The sequence below is a fragment of the Protomyctophum bolini genome (genome assembly GCF_963924005.1).
Source record: "Protomyctophum bolini genome assembly, chromosome: 20".
Classification (NCBI taxonomy): Eukaryota; Metazoa; Chordata; class Actinopteri; order Myctophiformes; family Myctophidae; genus Protomyctophum; species Protomyctophum bolini.
This window is the reverse complement of record NC_137881.1, coordinates 22,794,047-22,807,804: the sequence shown is the minus strand read 5'-3', so window position 1 is coordinate 22,807,804 and position 13,758 is coordinate 22,794,047. Positions and strand designations below refer to the sequence as shown.

General features: G+C 42.7%; 3 protein-coding genes across 3 annotated transcripts; all 3 read left to right on the top strand.

The window, feature by feature from the left end:
* Window positions 1-477: 477 nt before the first annotated feature.
* On the top strand, window positions 478-8,402 carry LOC308335258 (kinesin-like protein KIF11; the record flags this gene model as incomplete). The annotated part of the gene is made up of 18 exons (XM_080792276.1): window positions 478-741; window positions 1,924-2,056; window positions 2,146-2,243; window positions 2,559-2,637; window positions 2,914-3,099; window positions 3,343-3,467; window positions 3,577-3,667; window positions 3,776-3,921; window positions 4,250-4,346; window positions 4,744-4,839; window positions 5,916-6,004; window positions 6,159-6,246; window positions 6,633-6,706; window positions 6,828-6,942; window positions 7,081-7,152; window positions 7,533-7,668; window positions 8,000-8,172; window positions 8,319-8,402. Coding segments are annotated over exons 1-18 (1,956 nt in total), but the record flags the coding sequence as incomplete, so codon positions are not given.
* On the top strand, window positions 8,392-9,948 carry LOC308335498 (kinesin-like protein KIF11-A). Its single transcript, XM_080792545.1, has 3 exons — window positions 8,392-8,444; window positions 9,232-9,387; window positions 9,677-9,948. The coding sequence occupies exons 1-3, from the start codon at window positions 8,403-8,405 to the stop codon at window positions 9,818-9,820; spliced, it is 342 nt and encodes a 113-aa protein (XP_080648671.1). The 5' UTR covers window positions 8,392-8,402; the 3' UTR covers window positions 9,821-9,948.
* A 221-nt stretch (window positions 9,949-10,169) lies between these two features.
* LOC308335257 (kinesin-like protein KIF11) lies at window positions 10,170-13,505 on the top strand (the record flags this gene model as incomplete). The annotated part of the gene is made up of 6 exons (XM_080792275.1): window positions 10,170-10,371; window positions 10,827-10,945; window positions 11,405-11,624; window positions 11,936-12,123; window positions 12,610-12,693; window positions 13,381-13,505. 6 exons carry the CDS (start codon window positions 10,170-10,172, stop codon window positions 13,468-13,470), a joined length of 903 nt encoding a protein of 300 aa, XP_080648401.1. The 3' UTR covers window positions 13,471-13,505.
* Window positions 13,506-13,758: the final 253 nt, after the last annotated feature.

The window sequence follows — 13,758 nt, the reverse complement described above, 5'->3', positions numbered from 1 at the left end:
ATTTCATGACGACTTATATTAGGGGAAATAGCCAATAATGCACAAAATAACACCTGGACCTCTTTGGTGGGGACATAACTACAAATAAAGGTAAGAAAGCCTTCTAGCATGGAATTCTCCTTTAACACATTGGATCCGTATGAGGAGTATACCTGTCCTATAAATGAACACCGAGACACCGAGCAGACAGCAGGATGAAGATGGTACTGTGGCTGAGTGTGACCTCAGTGTGTAGCATCATATACTCTTGTTTCCTAACACTTGTTTTGTGATTTATTTGATGCCTTGGAAAAAATTCAGACTCTTTAAGGAAGTGTGTAATATAGTATAGTTAGTCTAACTGGGTCATGGTTTACCTTGTTTGAGTAGATTGTCCAATTACTAATCACTGTGTGGGTGGGTCTGGTATATAAGGGAGGCTGGAAATGTTGAGGGGATAATTGCTCAGCTGGCTTGAGACCACACATGCAACGGACGGGCGTTCTCAACGTTATTTTGTGTTGTAAGTTCGCCGTTTGAACGATTTCGAGGACAAAACTCGGCCACAAACACACTTGGACCACTTTTATCCGTGTCTTTTACTGTCTTAATCGTCTGTCTTTTTTTTAAACGTCGAGTTTTTACGTGGAAAGTTAGTGTTTGTAGTGTGTTCCTGCTTGTAGCAAAAATGGCATCAAACACGAGCATGAAACGAGAGGACAAGCAGCAGGGGAAGAACGTTCAGGTTGTCGTCAGATGCAGGTATTTTACTTTCATTACTATGCTAACGCTTGTGTTTATTGTAATTGTTTACCCCACTGATTTCTGTTGGTTGGTTGGTTGGTTGTGGGTGGGCGCGTTTTGTGCGGTGCCCCTGTAGACCAGTGGTGGTACTTGCATGTTCTTGAAGCAATGTAGAATTAATATTGCAAGTAAAAGGCAGAAATGCAGGAGTAAAAGTACAAACTTGTATTAAAGTACCCAAAGTAGAAGGCTGTCGAAATGCCTCAAAATTGTACTTGAGTAAATGTAATTGGTTAGTCTTTACACCACTGGCGCAAACGCCTCGTCTACATGCAGCTTTTGTTGGTCAAGCAATCCCCAAATATGCTTACAAAATAGCGTTGAGCTTGTAGGTTGGATATTTTCGAAAATGTATGAAAATCTTGACATGCGAGGGACTGATGAGTGTTTAAGCTGCTAAACTACACCTAGCTCTGGTCCATAGCTCCATATGCCGTTACATTTGCAACGGACCCGAGCTAAGCTACACTAAACCACGGAAAGCCCTACTGTCGGATGTATTTCATATGGTTCAGACTCTATAAAATACATCTCCGATAGCCTTGGTCCAGGGCAATTTGTACTTGCACTTCCACTGTTGTGGTTTGTTTGAGTCCATGGTTGAACTTGTGATTATTACGCCCTCCGGCTGGCCCTGGACGCGACCTTTTAAAATGTCTAATTTGTACTTTTCTGAATCTCAACATCTTATCCAAATTAAACCAAATTCTTTATTTTACTTAAACATCTGATCTTTTTTTGTCAGCCGCGCCGAATCTAACTTTCACATCGGGAACGAGCCCTACGTGTAAATTTCAGCACAGGCTTCGCAAAAACAAAGCAGATTAACGGTTGTCTCAAACTTCTTCTTTTTCTTTTTTTCACCCCAGTGTTTTAACGGGACGGCTCACAATGCGCCGCGATGTATTGTGAGCTTGTAGATTTGATATTTTCAAGAAATGGCCTTAATGTTAGTTTTGTAATCCAAATCCACAAAATGAATAGTAACTACAGCTGTGACTGTCAAATGAGGTAGAGTAAAAGTACAATGTTTGGATCATTGAGATGTATTGGTAATGCTCAAGCAAAGTACAAGTACAGTACTTAAGTAAATGTGTATGTTGTGCCACTAACTTGAGTCACTTATCCTTGTGTTTTCAGGCCCTTCAGTGCAGCAGAGAGCAAGGGCACCCACAATGTAGTCAACTGTGAGCCCAGCAGAAGGGAGGTGATTGTCAAGTCTGGTGGGGTCAATGACAGGGCAACAGCCAGAAAGGCCTACACCTTTGATATGGTGAGCAGGCTTTAAAAAATACATGCACAACTGATTCCACATTTCAAATGTTTGTTCCATTACAACGTTTCCCCTCAATCGTCTCTTAGGTCTTTGGTCCCGCAGCAAAACAGATCGACGTCTACCGGAGCGTAGTGTGCCCGATTCTTGACGAGGTCATCATGGGCTACAATTGCACAGTCTTTGCGTAAGCAAGCATTTGCACTAAACTTGTGTTGTAGCCACTTTAGGATGTGTAGTGGTGCAGCAGTAACCAACAGTTGCTGTCGCCTGCCTAGTCTAGGGTTATGGGATTGGGATTATTACTCCCTCCGGCTGGCCCATGGACGCGACTGTTTAAAATGTCCACTTTTTACCCTTTTCTGAACATCGTATCCAAATTAAACCAAATTCTTTATTTTAGTATTTAATTTAACTAGTTAAATAATTAGTATTTAACTAACTGTTCAAAATGGCACAGTACATGATCCGTGGCTGATGTATATTTGTTGTGATTGGTCAGCTATGGACAGACTGGGACCGGCAAAACCTTCACCATGGAAGGCGAACGAAGCCCAGATCTGCAGGTCACTTGGGAGGAGGTAAGTTTTTCAACTTTTTCACACAACCAAAGTACTGCAGGGCATTGTTCGGGCAGTTACAAGCTGCATTATGAAGTGAACATGGTGATTAAAAAAAATATTCCTTTTGGACTGAGGTTTTGTCTGCTTTCAGTTTTCCATTGATGGATACTAAATCAGTCACACAAATGCATGTGCACAGTGCAATCATGTTCATTTGGGTGCAGTTAAGTTAATATCTGCCAAATGGGCAAAACTCATCGTACTGGTGTTCCACAACCTTGTGTTTGATTTCAGGATCCACTGGCTGGGATAATCCCCAGGACGCTGCATCAGATCTTCGAAAAGCTGTCGGAGAGTGGCTCAGAGTTCTCTGTCAAAGTGTCCCTCCTGGAGATCTATAACGAGGAGCTGTTTGACCTGCTGAGTCCTGGAGATGATGTTGGCGAAAAGCTCAACCTCTTCGATGACCCAGGCAAAAAGGTAACGGTCTCTGAAGTACTGTTTTACTGTGGCTATAGAGTGCTAAAGCTGGGTAGTTTGTGTGAAATTCTAGAAGTTCTCCGATTAGGTTTTTCCCCACGATCGACCATCGTGCGTAAGGGGACAATCGGATATTTCCAAAATTATTAAAGGGTCAACATCCTTGCAGCCATGTGCATGCTGTCAGTAAACGATGGGTTATTATTATTTTTGTAAGTGACTAATTAGCTGTGTATTTGTCAGCGTGGCGTGGTCGTTAAAGGTCTGGAGGAGATCACAGTCCACAATAAGAATGAAGTTTATTCCATCCTTGAGAGAGGCTCTGCCAAGAGGAAGACTGCTGCCACACTCATGAATGCCTATTCCAGGTATTCAACAGAAAAAATAAATATATATACATCTATGATATACACACTAGTATTAGCAAGCCTCTTCAATTACCTTGTTTGTATTCATGGTAACATTTCTCGATCCCAGTCGATCCCACTCGGTGTTCTCAATCACCATTATCATGAAGGAGATCACCCTGGAAGGAGAAGAGTTGGTGAAGATTGGAAAGCTTAACCTGGTAAACTAACACTACTAAAAGTTGTAAAAATGTATAAATGCCTTGTTGGCTCAGTGAGACCTGCTGAGCTCCAGTGGACCACAACTCAACCTGTCCCCATGTCTTTAGGTTGATCTTGCGGGCAGTGAAAACATCGGCCGCTCGGGGGCACAGGACAAACGTGCCCGTGAAGCAGGCAACATAAACCAGTCTCTGCTGACGCTCGGCAGAGTGATCACGGCCTTGGTGGAGAAGAGACCTCACGTCCCTTATAGGTAAACTGTGGTTGTGTTGTACGGCAGTGGTTCTTTAGGTGCGCAGCAAAAAAAAAAAAAAACGTTGTACGTTAAGTAAAGCTTGTGGGGAGACTTCTCCCTTCTGCCCATGACTGACGATTCTGTGATCTCGTGAGACCAGCCGTTGAAAGTTAAATGGCTCAGTCTTGCGAGAGCTCTCACAGCATTTTTTTTTTAAATTCGAACCGTTGTCTATTCTTTCATTTTTTTATATTTGAATATTCCTTCAAATATGGAATATTCGTTTGCAGCACTAGTAAATGGTACTACCAAGGTAATCTCCTGACATGATCTTAATGTTCTACAGGGAGTCGAAGTTGACGAGGATCCTTCAAGACTCTCTTGGGGGACGGACCAAGACGTCGATCATCGCCACGGTGTCTCCATCTTCCTGCAACTTGGAGGTGTGTTCATCAGAATTTATTTTTGTACACTATTTCCCGATTTGTGTGATTTGGTCAAAAATTATATAGCAAGTGGCGACGCATGTCTGACAAACTCATTGTCCAATTTGTCCGGCGCGACGGGTGATTTCAGTATGTCAGACCTGTGGTGTGTCGGATCTGTGTGTGCGTCCCAATATAAGATTTACAGTTAATTTAGCCCATTTAGACTTGATACTGATTGTATAAACTCCTAAAACCTGACCTAAATATTCAAATAATGTGCTTACATGTATAGCAAACTAATGAGACACAGAGGTAGCTACTGGATTGTAATGGTTGATGCCTTTCAAAAGTTTCAATCCTTTTATGGGTTAGACTATGTTGACGTTGGTGCTGCGTTGTCTGTGCTGTGTAGGAGACATTGAGCACCTTGGAGTACGCCAGCAGAGCCAAGAACATCATGAATAAGCCAGAGATTAACCAGAAGATGACCAAGTCAATGCTCATAAAGGTACATGGAGAAACAAGTCACGTTAGGAATTTTGCCTTGGGACAACAGTTTTTTTTTTCAACAAAGGTTCATGTTTTTTTATTAGAGCAAGTAAAAGATGAGTCTTCATTTCTTTTTTGAGAGATTAATTTATTTACTAGACCTCATAAATTTACATCTGGCCACAAGATCACGGGTTCTAGTGATCTACTGAATGTGAAGGGCGACGTGTCAAACTGACATTGAGCTTATTTGACACACTGTATCATCCTCCCCCCCCCCCCCCCCAGTACTCTACCTTAACATTCAGTAGATCCTGTGATTTTTTTGTCGGCAGATGTAATTTCCTGGAGTCTAGTAGGACTGGTAAAAAAAGAATCGCTATAATTTGTAAAATGTTCAAATGCCCCCGCCCCCTGTAAATTGCTAAAATCGCTAAAACGAAAGAAGCAAATGAACAAATTAACACTCATCTTTTACTTTCTCTAATAAGAACCTAAAACATGACCCTTGGTTGAAAAAAACAAAGTTGTTACCCTGCCGTGATGTAACTCCAAATGTGGACAAGAAAAATGCTCCAATGATTCAAAATATGCTCCTCATATGCTGAAACGGCTCTCAAAATCACACTTTTAGTAAATCAACAAACACAAAGTTGATTCAGACAACATGGTAAAAAACAGGAAGTTAACATTTTTATGAAAATGTTTTGATGTTCCAGATCCAGTCTGTTTTAATAAAAAAAGGCAAAATCAACAGTTATACATTTTCTTTTGGTGATATATAATTGTCTGCATAAACTTGTTTGGTATGTACTAAAAGAGTGACTTTGAGAGCTGTTTCAGCATGCAATGTAAGTCAATGAGGAGCATATTTTAAATTATCAACTTCTAATCACTGGAGCAATTTTGACTTGTCCACATTGGAGTTTCATCATGGCTAGGTAACTACACAACCCAAACTTCTACCAAAGTTGTCTTACCTTTAAAACTATACACTGTAGTAGACTGTACAGATTCACCATCTGTTTTTGACAAACGCACAAAGCTGAATGTCAGTCATCTTATATGTGGACTCCATTCTCACCCCCACTCAAGGAATACACCGAGGAAATTGAGCGCTTGAAGCGTGACCTGACTGCCGCTCGAGACAAGAATGGGGTGTACTTGTCCACTGAGAACTACAGGTATGGCACTGGGGGAATACAACATTGGATGCCTATCCAAACGTGTGAAAAATATTTAATGCAACTTCTGCCCGTTTCACCATTCCTGATGACTTTGTAGCTCAATTTACACCCCCCCCTCCCCCATTTCATATTTTTACTCCTTGTGTTACAGCCACATGACAGAGCAGATCACCTCCCAGGACGGGACTATAGCTGTATATTTGGAAAAGATCTCTGCTGCAGAGGAGGAGCTGAAGAAGGTATGTTACAGTTTTGCACCACAAGTTGATTAACTAGGAATCTTAACGCAACATATTACTTGCCCAACTACTGTAATCAGCTGGCATTTGTAAGTGCATATTCAAACTTTTATACACACCAGACTTGAATTCACAGTTTGTCTCATCTCCAAGTCAATAATTTGATGACTGGGTCAATGTGAGTCTAATCTCCAACCCCATACCATCAAATTATTTGCTTGCAGTGAAAACAAAACAATGAATACAAGGCTTTTTGACATGTGTATTTATTTGGACAGAATCTATATTGATCTACTCCTGTCTTTTCTCATTTAATTGCCCAGACCATGAACGTTCTCCTTGTGTCAATGCTATAGCCACTCATTGGGTCCATTTCCTCTCCCCAGGTGATGGAGCTCTTCACCGACAGCCAGAGCCAACTGGAGCAGCGCACTGTCCAGCTGGAAGAGCGAGACCACAGGTTCATTACAACTATTTACTACACATGTGCACCACCTTAGTTCAAAAAGAAGCTGACCAGAGTGGTGGTGGGAGGGATGCAGTACTTGAAAGTAATAAGTGTCCTGGTTTTCTGTTTACAGGCTAGATGAGACCACAAAGGCCTTCGAGGAAACCGCACAACACCTAACAGAGGAGCAGTTCATCTGCTCTGACCTAACCTTCACCCAGGAGAAGCTGTATAGCACTGCTGACCAGGTGAGGATTAAAACAAAATAATATATTGTTGCTGTTGGGCAGAACCCCATGGGTTGTCGGGTTAATTGCACCCTGCCCTGTGAGGAAGCTGAACTAGTCTCATCACTACCTTAATCTGATGGGTTGTCTTATCTCCAGCTCCTGAATACAGCCCACATCAGCACCAGCCATGTGTCTGGTCTCCATGACAAGCTGGACAGGAAGAACAAGGTGCTATTCAATTCTTTGCTTTCACACGTTCTGTTACTTCATATCGTTGCTGTAGGACCAAACATTTATTCTATATTTTGTAAAATAATGGCTATACACAAGTGACAAAATTAGCCAGTATCATATATTAGCGGTGGCCTGGATAATTAAGATTTCGCTGGGTTTTATAAATCAAATAAAAGTAAACAAGCTTGTGATTAAGAACTACATTGGTAAATGCGCTTATTTTGTCCATTTCCTGAACACACAAGGTGACTGACGATATATACATGTTCTGTGGATGGAACGTCAAGCATGCATTTAAGTCAAGAAAGTGTAACTGATTTCATTGGGTTGCTAAGGTAAGGCAGTCCAGTAACGGTCTGCTTTTTAAACTCCAGGTGGACCAACAGAACACTACTGTCCACCAGAGTTTCAGCCAGAGGATGGACCATGTGCTCAGTGACATGGAGGGCAGTGTCTGCCAGCAGGCATCCAAGCACCGCAGCACGCTGGCCAGCTACACCTCTTCCATGGGTGAGTTTAAAGCGGTGGAATAATGTTTTACTTCTGCAATATTTTAGCAATGCTCCCTCTGTTAAAAGTATAGCCGAAAACAATGTACTTGAGTAAAGGTATTGGCATCCAAGTGTACTAAAAGTACTCATTGTGCAGAATATCCAAGGCCTGTGATTTCTTCACTTGGTTAGCACTATGTAGATGGCAGGAACACATAATTGTACATGCTGTAATTTAGGAAGCTGCTATTGTGCATGGGGGCTGCTTCCCCCACTGACTCACAAATCGCACTTTAGGACCTGGCCAGTCATGAGGTTTTATTTAGCTTTAACCCATCATCCCTCCATAGACGCAGTGCTGTCGTTCAACGAGGAGGCGATGCGTACCGCTGTGGCCACCATGGAGTCCTTCATGGGAGGAGTCACACAGCTGGTGGCCCAGGGTGTGGCTGGTTTCCAGGACAAAGTCCACCAGCAGGAGGCGCTGTGTCTGCAGAACAGAGAAGGCCTGCTGGAGCTGCAGGTGAGGACCTTAATCGTCGCCATTAATCACCATTTTGACAGAAGGCAGCTCATAAACACGTCGTGATGCGTTTGTGACCATGTAGAATGTAGATGGTCTAGTGTAATTTCTTGGAAGTTGGTCTTCATATCTGCTGTGTGTATTAGGAGGAGTTCAAGCAGGACCTTCAGGAGGCTCTTGCCGGCTCCCTTCTTCCCAGTGTGGCAGCCATCGGAATGCTGAATGAGGCCATGAGGAAGACCGTGGAAGACCACAGAGCCCAGGCTGACAAGGTCCGTATGATGCAATTACATTTACCAATGTGTCAGTGGTTCTTAAACTTCATGTCAAGCACCCCCAAATTGAAGAATGTATTTTGCTATGGACTTTTTTTGTCTTTTAGGGACCACCATACAGGATTGGTCTTAACAATTCTGATGCCCAGGACGTGTCCACATTTTATCAAATAAAACCGCGGCGTGTGTGGCGATGTCTTAAGGTCTTTTTTTTAATCAATAAAATGGGAACACTAAAATATATATTTTTTTAGGGGGTAAACTGCAGCCGCTTGCTCCCGACCTGTTTCGCTTGCCTGAGCGCACAATTTACTTTATGGAATCTACGCTGCCTCTGTGCAGATTGATTCAAACGCTTATGACTAGACTCATTTCTGACTGCATCATGCACCACCTCACAATGTTAACGAGTCTAAAGAGTTCACTTACTGGCGCATTGTAGTAATGGAATGGATTTAGCTTCATGTATTTTCTTTTTGCCTAAAGGGAAGGCAGCCGTTATCCCAATAAAATATTATCTGCTTGGCACTGTAGCGCCTTTATTCTAAAAGATTCGGCAGCACCATAATAGTTACATTAAAGTAGTGGATTTTGAGAACATTCAATTGGTCCATCGCATTTTAATTGGCCATACAACAGCTAAATCATTTGGCTGACTGTAGAACCCCACTCCTCTGGGTCCCCAAACCCTACTTTGAGAACCACTGAGCTATTATATTTACTAAATGCACAGTGATTACTGCACTCACTTGATGTCTGGCTTTACTCCCTGTCATCCAATCAGGTGGAGGCAATGAAGGAGGTCAATATGTTTCTGACCAGTCATGTTCAGGCACTGGCTGAGCTGAGGACATCCTCCCTGGATGCTCTCTGTTCATTGGAGGCCGAACATGACAGTCTGTCTCAACGGATCCAACAAGAGTCAGAAACCCAACAGCAGGTATGCCACACACATTTTCTAATGCCCCCTTTTTTTTAACCTAACTCATTTTCTATGAATGCCTTTTTGAGCCTTTTTTACTCTAAAGGCGCTTAACACCGGTCTACAGCCAAGTTAAATCGGGCATTACTCAAACCCCAACCCCTAAACTTAACCTCTACATAACTCCAAACTGAATATTTTCCTAATTGTAAGCCTAACCGATATGCAAGTTATGGGACTAATTATCGGGAAAGAAACTGGTATTGGTATCTATTTGTAAATGAAGCCCTTGTTCTGCTACCAACAGGAGATGGATCAAATGATCCACTGTCTCCAAAGCCAGCTCAGCCTGATGGCTATTAACAACAAGACCCGCTTTGGCGGTCTGGCTACAGCCAGCAGAGGTCTACAGGCACCTGTGCTAAGCATGAAGGAAGCAATTTCAACGTGAGTAGACCACTACCTTCACTCCAACCATACAATCGCACTACACAGGGTTTCCACGGTCATGAAATTCCTGGAAATATATTGAAATGAGCAACCTTTTCCCTTCTTTTTTTTTTTTCAAAAGATGTACAAAATGATTATTCAACAAATGATAATCACAACTTTTCATCTATTACAGCAATTTCATCTAGTTTAAATATTTCCATAAATTAATTAAAAAAAAACTCAAGGCAGATCTAAAAGCTCACATGCTTCGTTTGTGAGCCTGTTGATGGCCATTTTCACTCTTTGGTCCCGGGAAGACTTCTTGAGTCTTGTCTTGAGCTGTAAATGTTTGGCAACCACTGGATGCCATGCTTATTATCAATCCAAACGCAATCGACCCTCTGTCCAGATGTTGCAGTGAAGCGGAGAAGAGCGTAGCGGTCCAGGCAGACGACCTGTCCTCCACCGTCTCCTCCCTGACCAACGCTATCCGCTGCACTGCCCAGGTGTCTGACGAGGCCCTGGAGGAGAGTACCGGCTACTGCTCGCTCCTGCACCGCTCCCTCACTGGTAGGACTTTTGACTGGTGTGCTCATCGTAACCATTTATAGTTTTTATACCTCAGTCCGATAAAAAAATTAACTCCTAAATCCTACATATGCTTTCTGGAGATAACTAAATGTATGTTTCTATATATCTGCCGGGTGGAAACCTCATGTCCTGTTATAGATTCAGAAAAGTAGCTGACATACAAGTTCAAACAGTTTTTGATGCTTTGCTTGTGTGATGCTGTAGTATGATCAAGTAGGGCAGTATGTGAACAATTTAGAATACTAAATTCAGTGGGAATTAAGTTGCCAATTTCATCTTGAAAGGGGAGAGACTTATCAGCTTCAATTTAATGGCGTTTATTTTCCCTAGAGTTATCTGATTGGATAAAATTCATATCCTGACCTAAACATACATTTTCTCTTTAAAGTGCCAGAGTGTTTGTTCACTTCTGTCGTGCCTGTGCACCCCAACAGGTCTCGGAGAACGCAACGGCAATCACTGCTCCAGAGCTCAGGAGAGGGTCCAAAACCAAGCCCAAGAACAGATGGCCCTCCTTGGGCAGAACTCTGCTGCCAATCTGGCACTCCAAGAGGTAAAATGACAAAGCAGATGAGACATGTGATTTGGCCCTGCGACACGTCGTCTGTAACCTGTAATGATCTCTTGATCACAGGTTGACATGCAAGTGGGGGGGGATGATATAACAGACCATTTTTAATATCGGTCGATACAGAGTACCCTTCCTGTACCAGTGTATAAACTAATCTAGGACAGTGGTTCTCAAGGTGGGGTTTCCAAATGGACCCTTGCAGGTCTAACCCTGAGTGTACAAGGCAAATGGACCCTTACCATTTCACTCACTGACTTCTGGGTCCTTGAAATTAGGTTTGATAACCACTGATCTAGGGGGGGGGATGGTCTCCTGCCCTTTGAATTCTCAAAGCTTACTGTGCTTTCAGAAATTCCATAAAATCAAAACCTCAATTTCTTCAACTGGTTCTGGTTGACTATATGTAGACTGACGCCTTAACATTTGTATGTTTTCTTTCAGCGTGTGGAGAGCCACTCCAACACATTGCTCCCAGACACCAGGGCCCAGCTGACAGGGCAGCAGGAGAAGGTGACCCAGACGGTGCGTTCACTCCAGACACGGGTCTCCCAGGACCAGGCTGTGTTTGACCAGCAGCACGCTGACCTCCAGAGCCACGTGGAGAGCGCCCAAGAGCTGCTCCACCACTTCCACCAGGAGCTGCGACAGGACGTCCCTACTGGTAAGAACCAACAAAGACATGTTGACAAGCCCACATTGCAGGTTTGACTACAGTCTACAGTATTCATATTATTAGTACATTGCTATATATGTTTCAAATTGGCAAATGTACATGCTTGCAGCACAAAGTGATGCACAGTAAGCTACTAAGCTTGTACTGTATCTGCTTTTTTTCTTTTCTTTTAATGGCAAGACACTGAAATAAAAAAATTACACTGATGCTTTCCCTGTTTTTAATGGGGCAAAAATATATTTCACAAAACGTGATGGCCCTTTACTGACGGATCCCCCAAAACCTCTGTGGTCCTCCAGGTATGACTCCTCAGCGAAGGGAGTTTGAGTACCCCAGGGAGCTTGTCAAGTCTCGCAGGCGCTCTGAGCTACTGGAGAGCCTGCATCTCCAACAGGAGGAACTGCAGGCCACCATTGAACTGCAGGCCGCGACTGACGCACTGGAGGTAGAACGAGAGCTGGAGGCTGAACAACACAGAGTAGAGCAGGTAAACGCTTCAACCCATTAAGACCTGAGGCCAACTGACTGCCCTACAAAGCCAAAATGCAGTAACGTCCTCTTTGGACATGCAGGCTAATTTGACCTACCTGGCAGTCACTGCACTCTGGCTATGTAGGGCAGAACAGTTTTCTTTAAAATGTATGTTATGTCAGTGGTTGTGTTTTTGGCTAAGGACCCCATCTCAAAATCATCATCCATTGTCTCTGAGCTCTAGATCGCCCATTACTTCCTACAATTGGCAGTTAACGGGTTTTTCATTTGTCATTTTGGTCATCTACCACGATAGTTTTCAGTAACTTCAAATTCCATGTTGGCCATCTTGGACTCACAAACATCTACTGTTGACTGATGGGGGGAGGGGGCTAAGTTTCAGAGAAACTTAGTGTTTTATTGTGTGCATATATATGAACTTCTGAAATGGAATAGTCCTTGGCTTCTAGGTAGCATTCTAATGATCGAATGTGGTGTCTAGGATTTGCTTGAAGTCTCGGCGGAATCGTTCGAGAACGATGAGAACTTGGTCTGCAGCAACGACAACCGTGGACCCTTCTTCAAGGTGGGTAGTACCAACCGTTAAGATTATTCTTTGCAGTGGTTGTCGAACATTTTAATCTCAACCTGAGACCCTCTTGGGTCCAGGCCATGGACCCTTCCTGATTTCAAATGGACCATGAGGGCATATTCATACTACAGTTTTAGGTGATGCGGTGAGCTGAAACGGTGGTGGGTAAAAGCAGGCGTGTTTGGATGAGTGGTGAAGCACTTGCCACCACAGCTTTGTTCTAGTATTTGGTGGTCACCTTATCAGCTAAAACTGTAGTCTGAATATACCTTAGGGGCTCTATTTTCGTCACCGCTAAACCCCTTATCTCTACATTTCTTTGCCCTTTTTTTTTTACTATTTTGCAAAACATTTTTCAATGCTCAACTAGCCAATCTACATTGTGAGCTTGTAGGGCCATTTTAACTATTCAAATTTGTTTTGTAAAAGGCAAAAGTTTATGGATAAGGGGTTTAGCGGTGACAAATGGAGCCCCAAGTCTCTAACTGAGTGTACAAATGGAACCAAATCTTGTACACGTTTTGTGGGGGTCCTTGAAATTGAAGTTTGAGAAACTACCATCAAAAGTTGTCTTTAGAGGTTGTGGGTATTTGTAAATGTTATCCTGATTAACCTCAGGATGACTGCATTCAATGCTGAATTTATAGCTTCATTTCAGTAATCTCCCCCTTTTCCTTTCAGGCATCCCAGCAACGGAAGAAGAAGAGAGTCCCTGCTAAGACTGAAACGCTAACTCCGAGGTCCAAATTGCCGCTACGTCATCAGAATTAAAGCATTTGGCTTTTTCCATTTTTCATGTTCCGTGTCAACTGTTTTAATGCATTATTTTAATTTCTAGCATTTTAGTGTTTTTTGTTTGCTTCAAATAATAAAACGTTTTCATACATCCTTTTTGTAGCTTATTTGAGCTCAAATCACAATCAAACCAAATTCTCAGCCACTAGCCCACTACTGTTGATCCGTTGGTCTTTACCAAACTCTTGTTCACAAATCATACCTTGCACAGATCCTGCTCAGAAAATTCCATTGTCATGGATAAGTTTTATATTTCAAAATGTG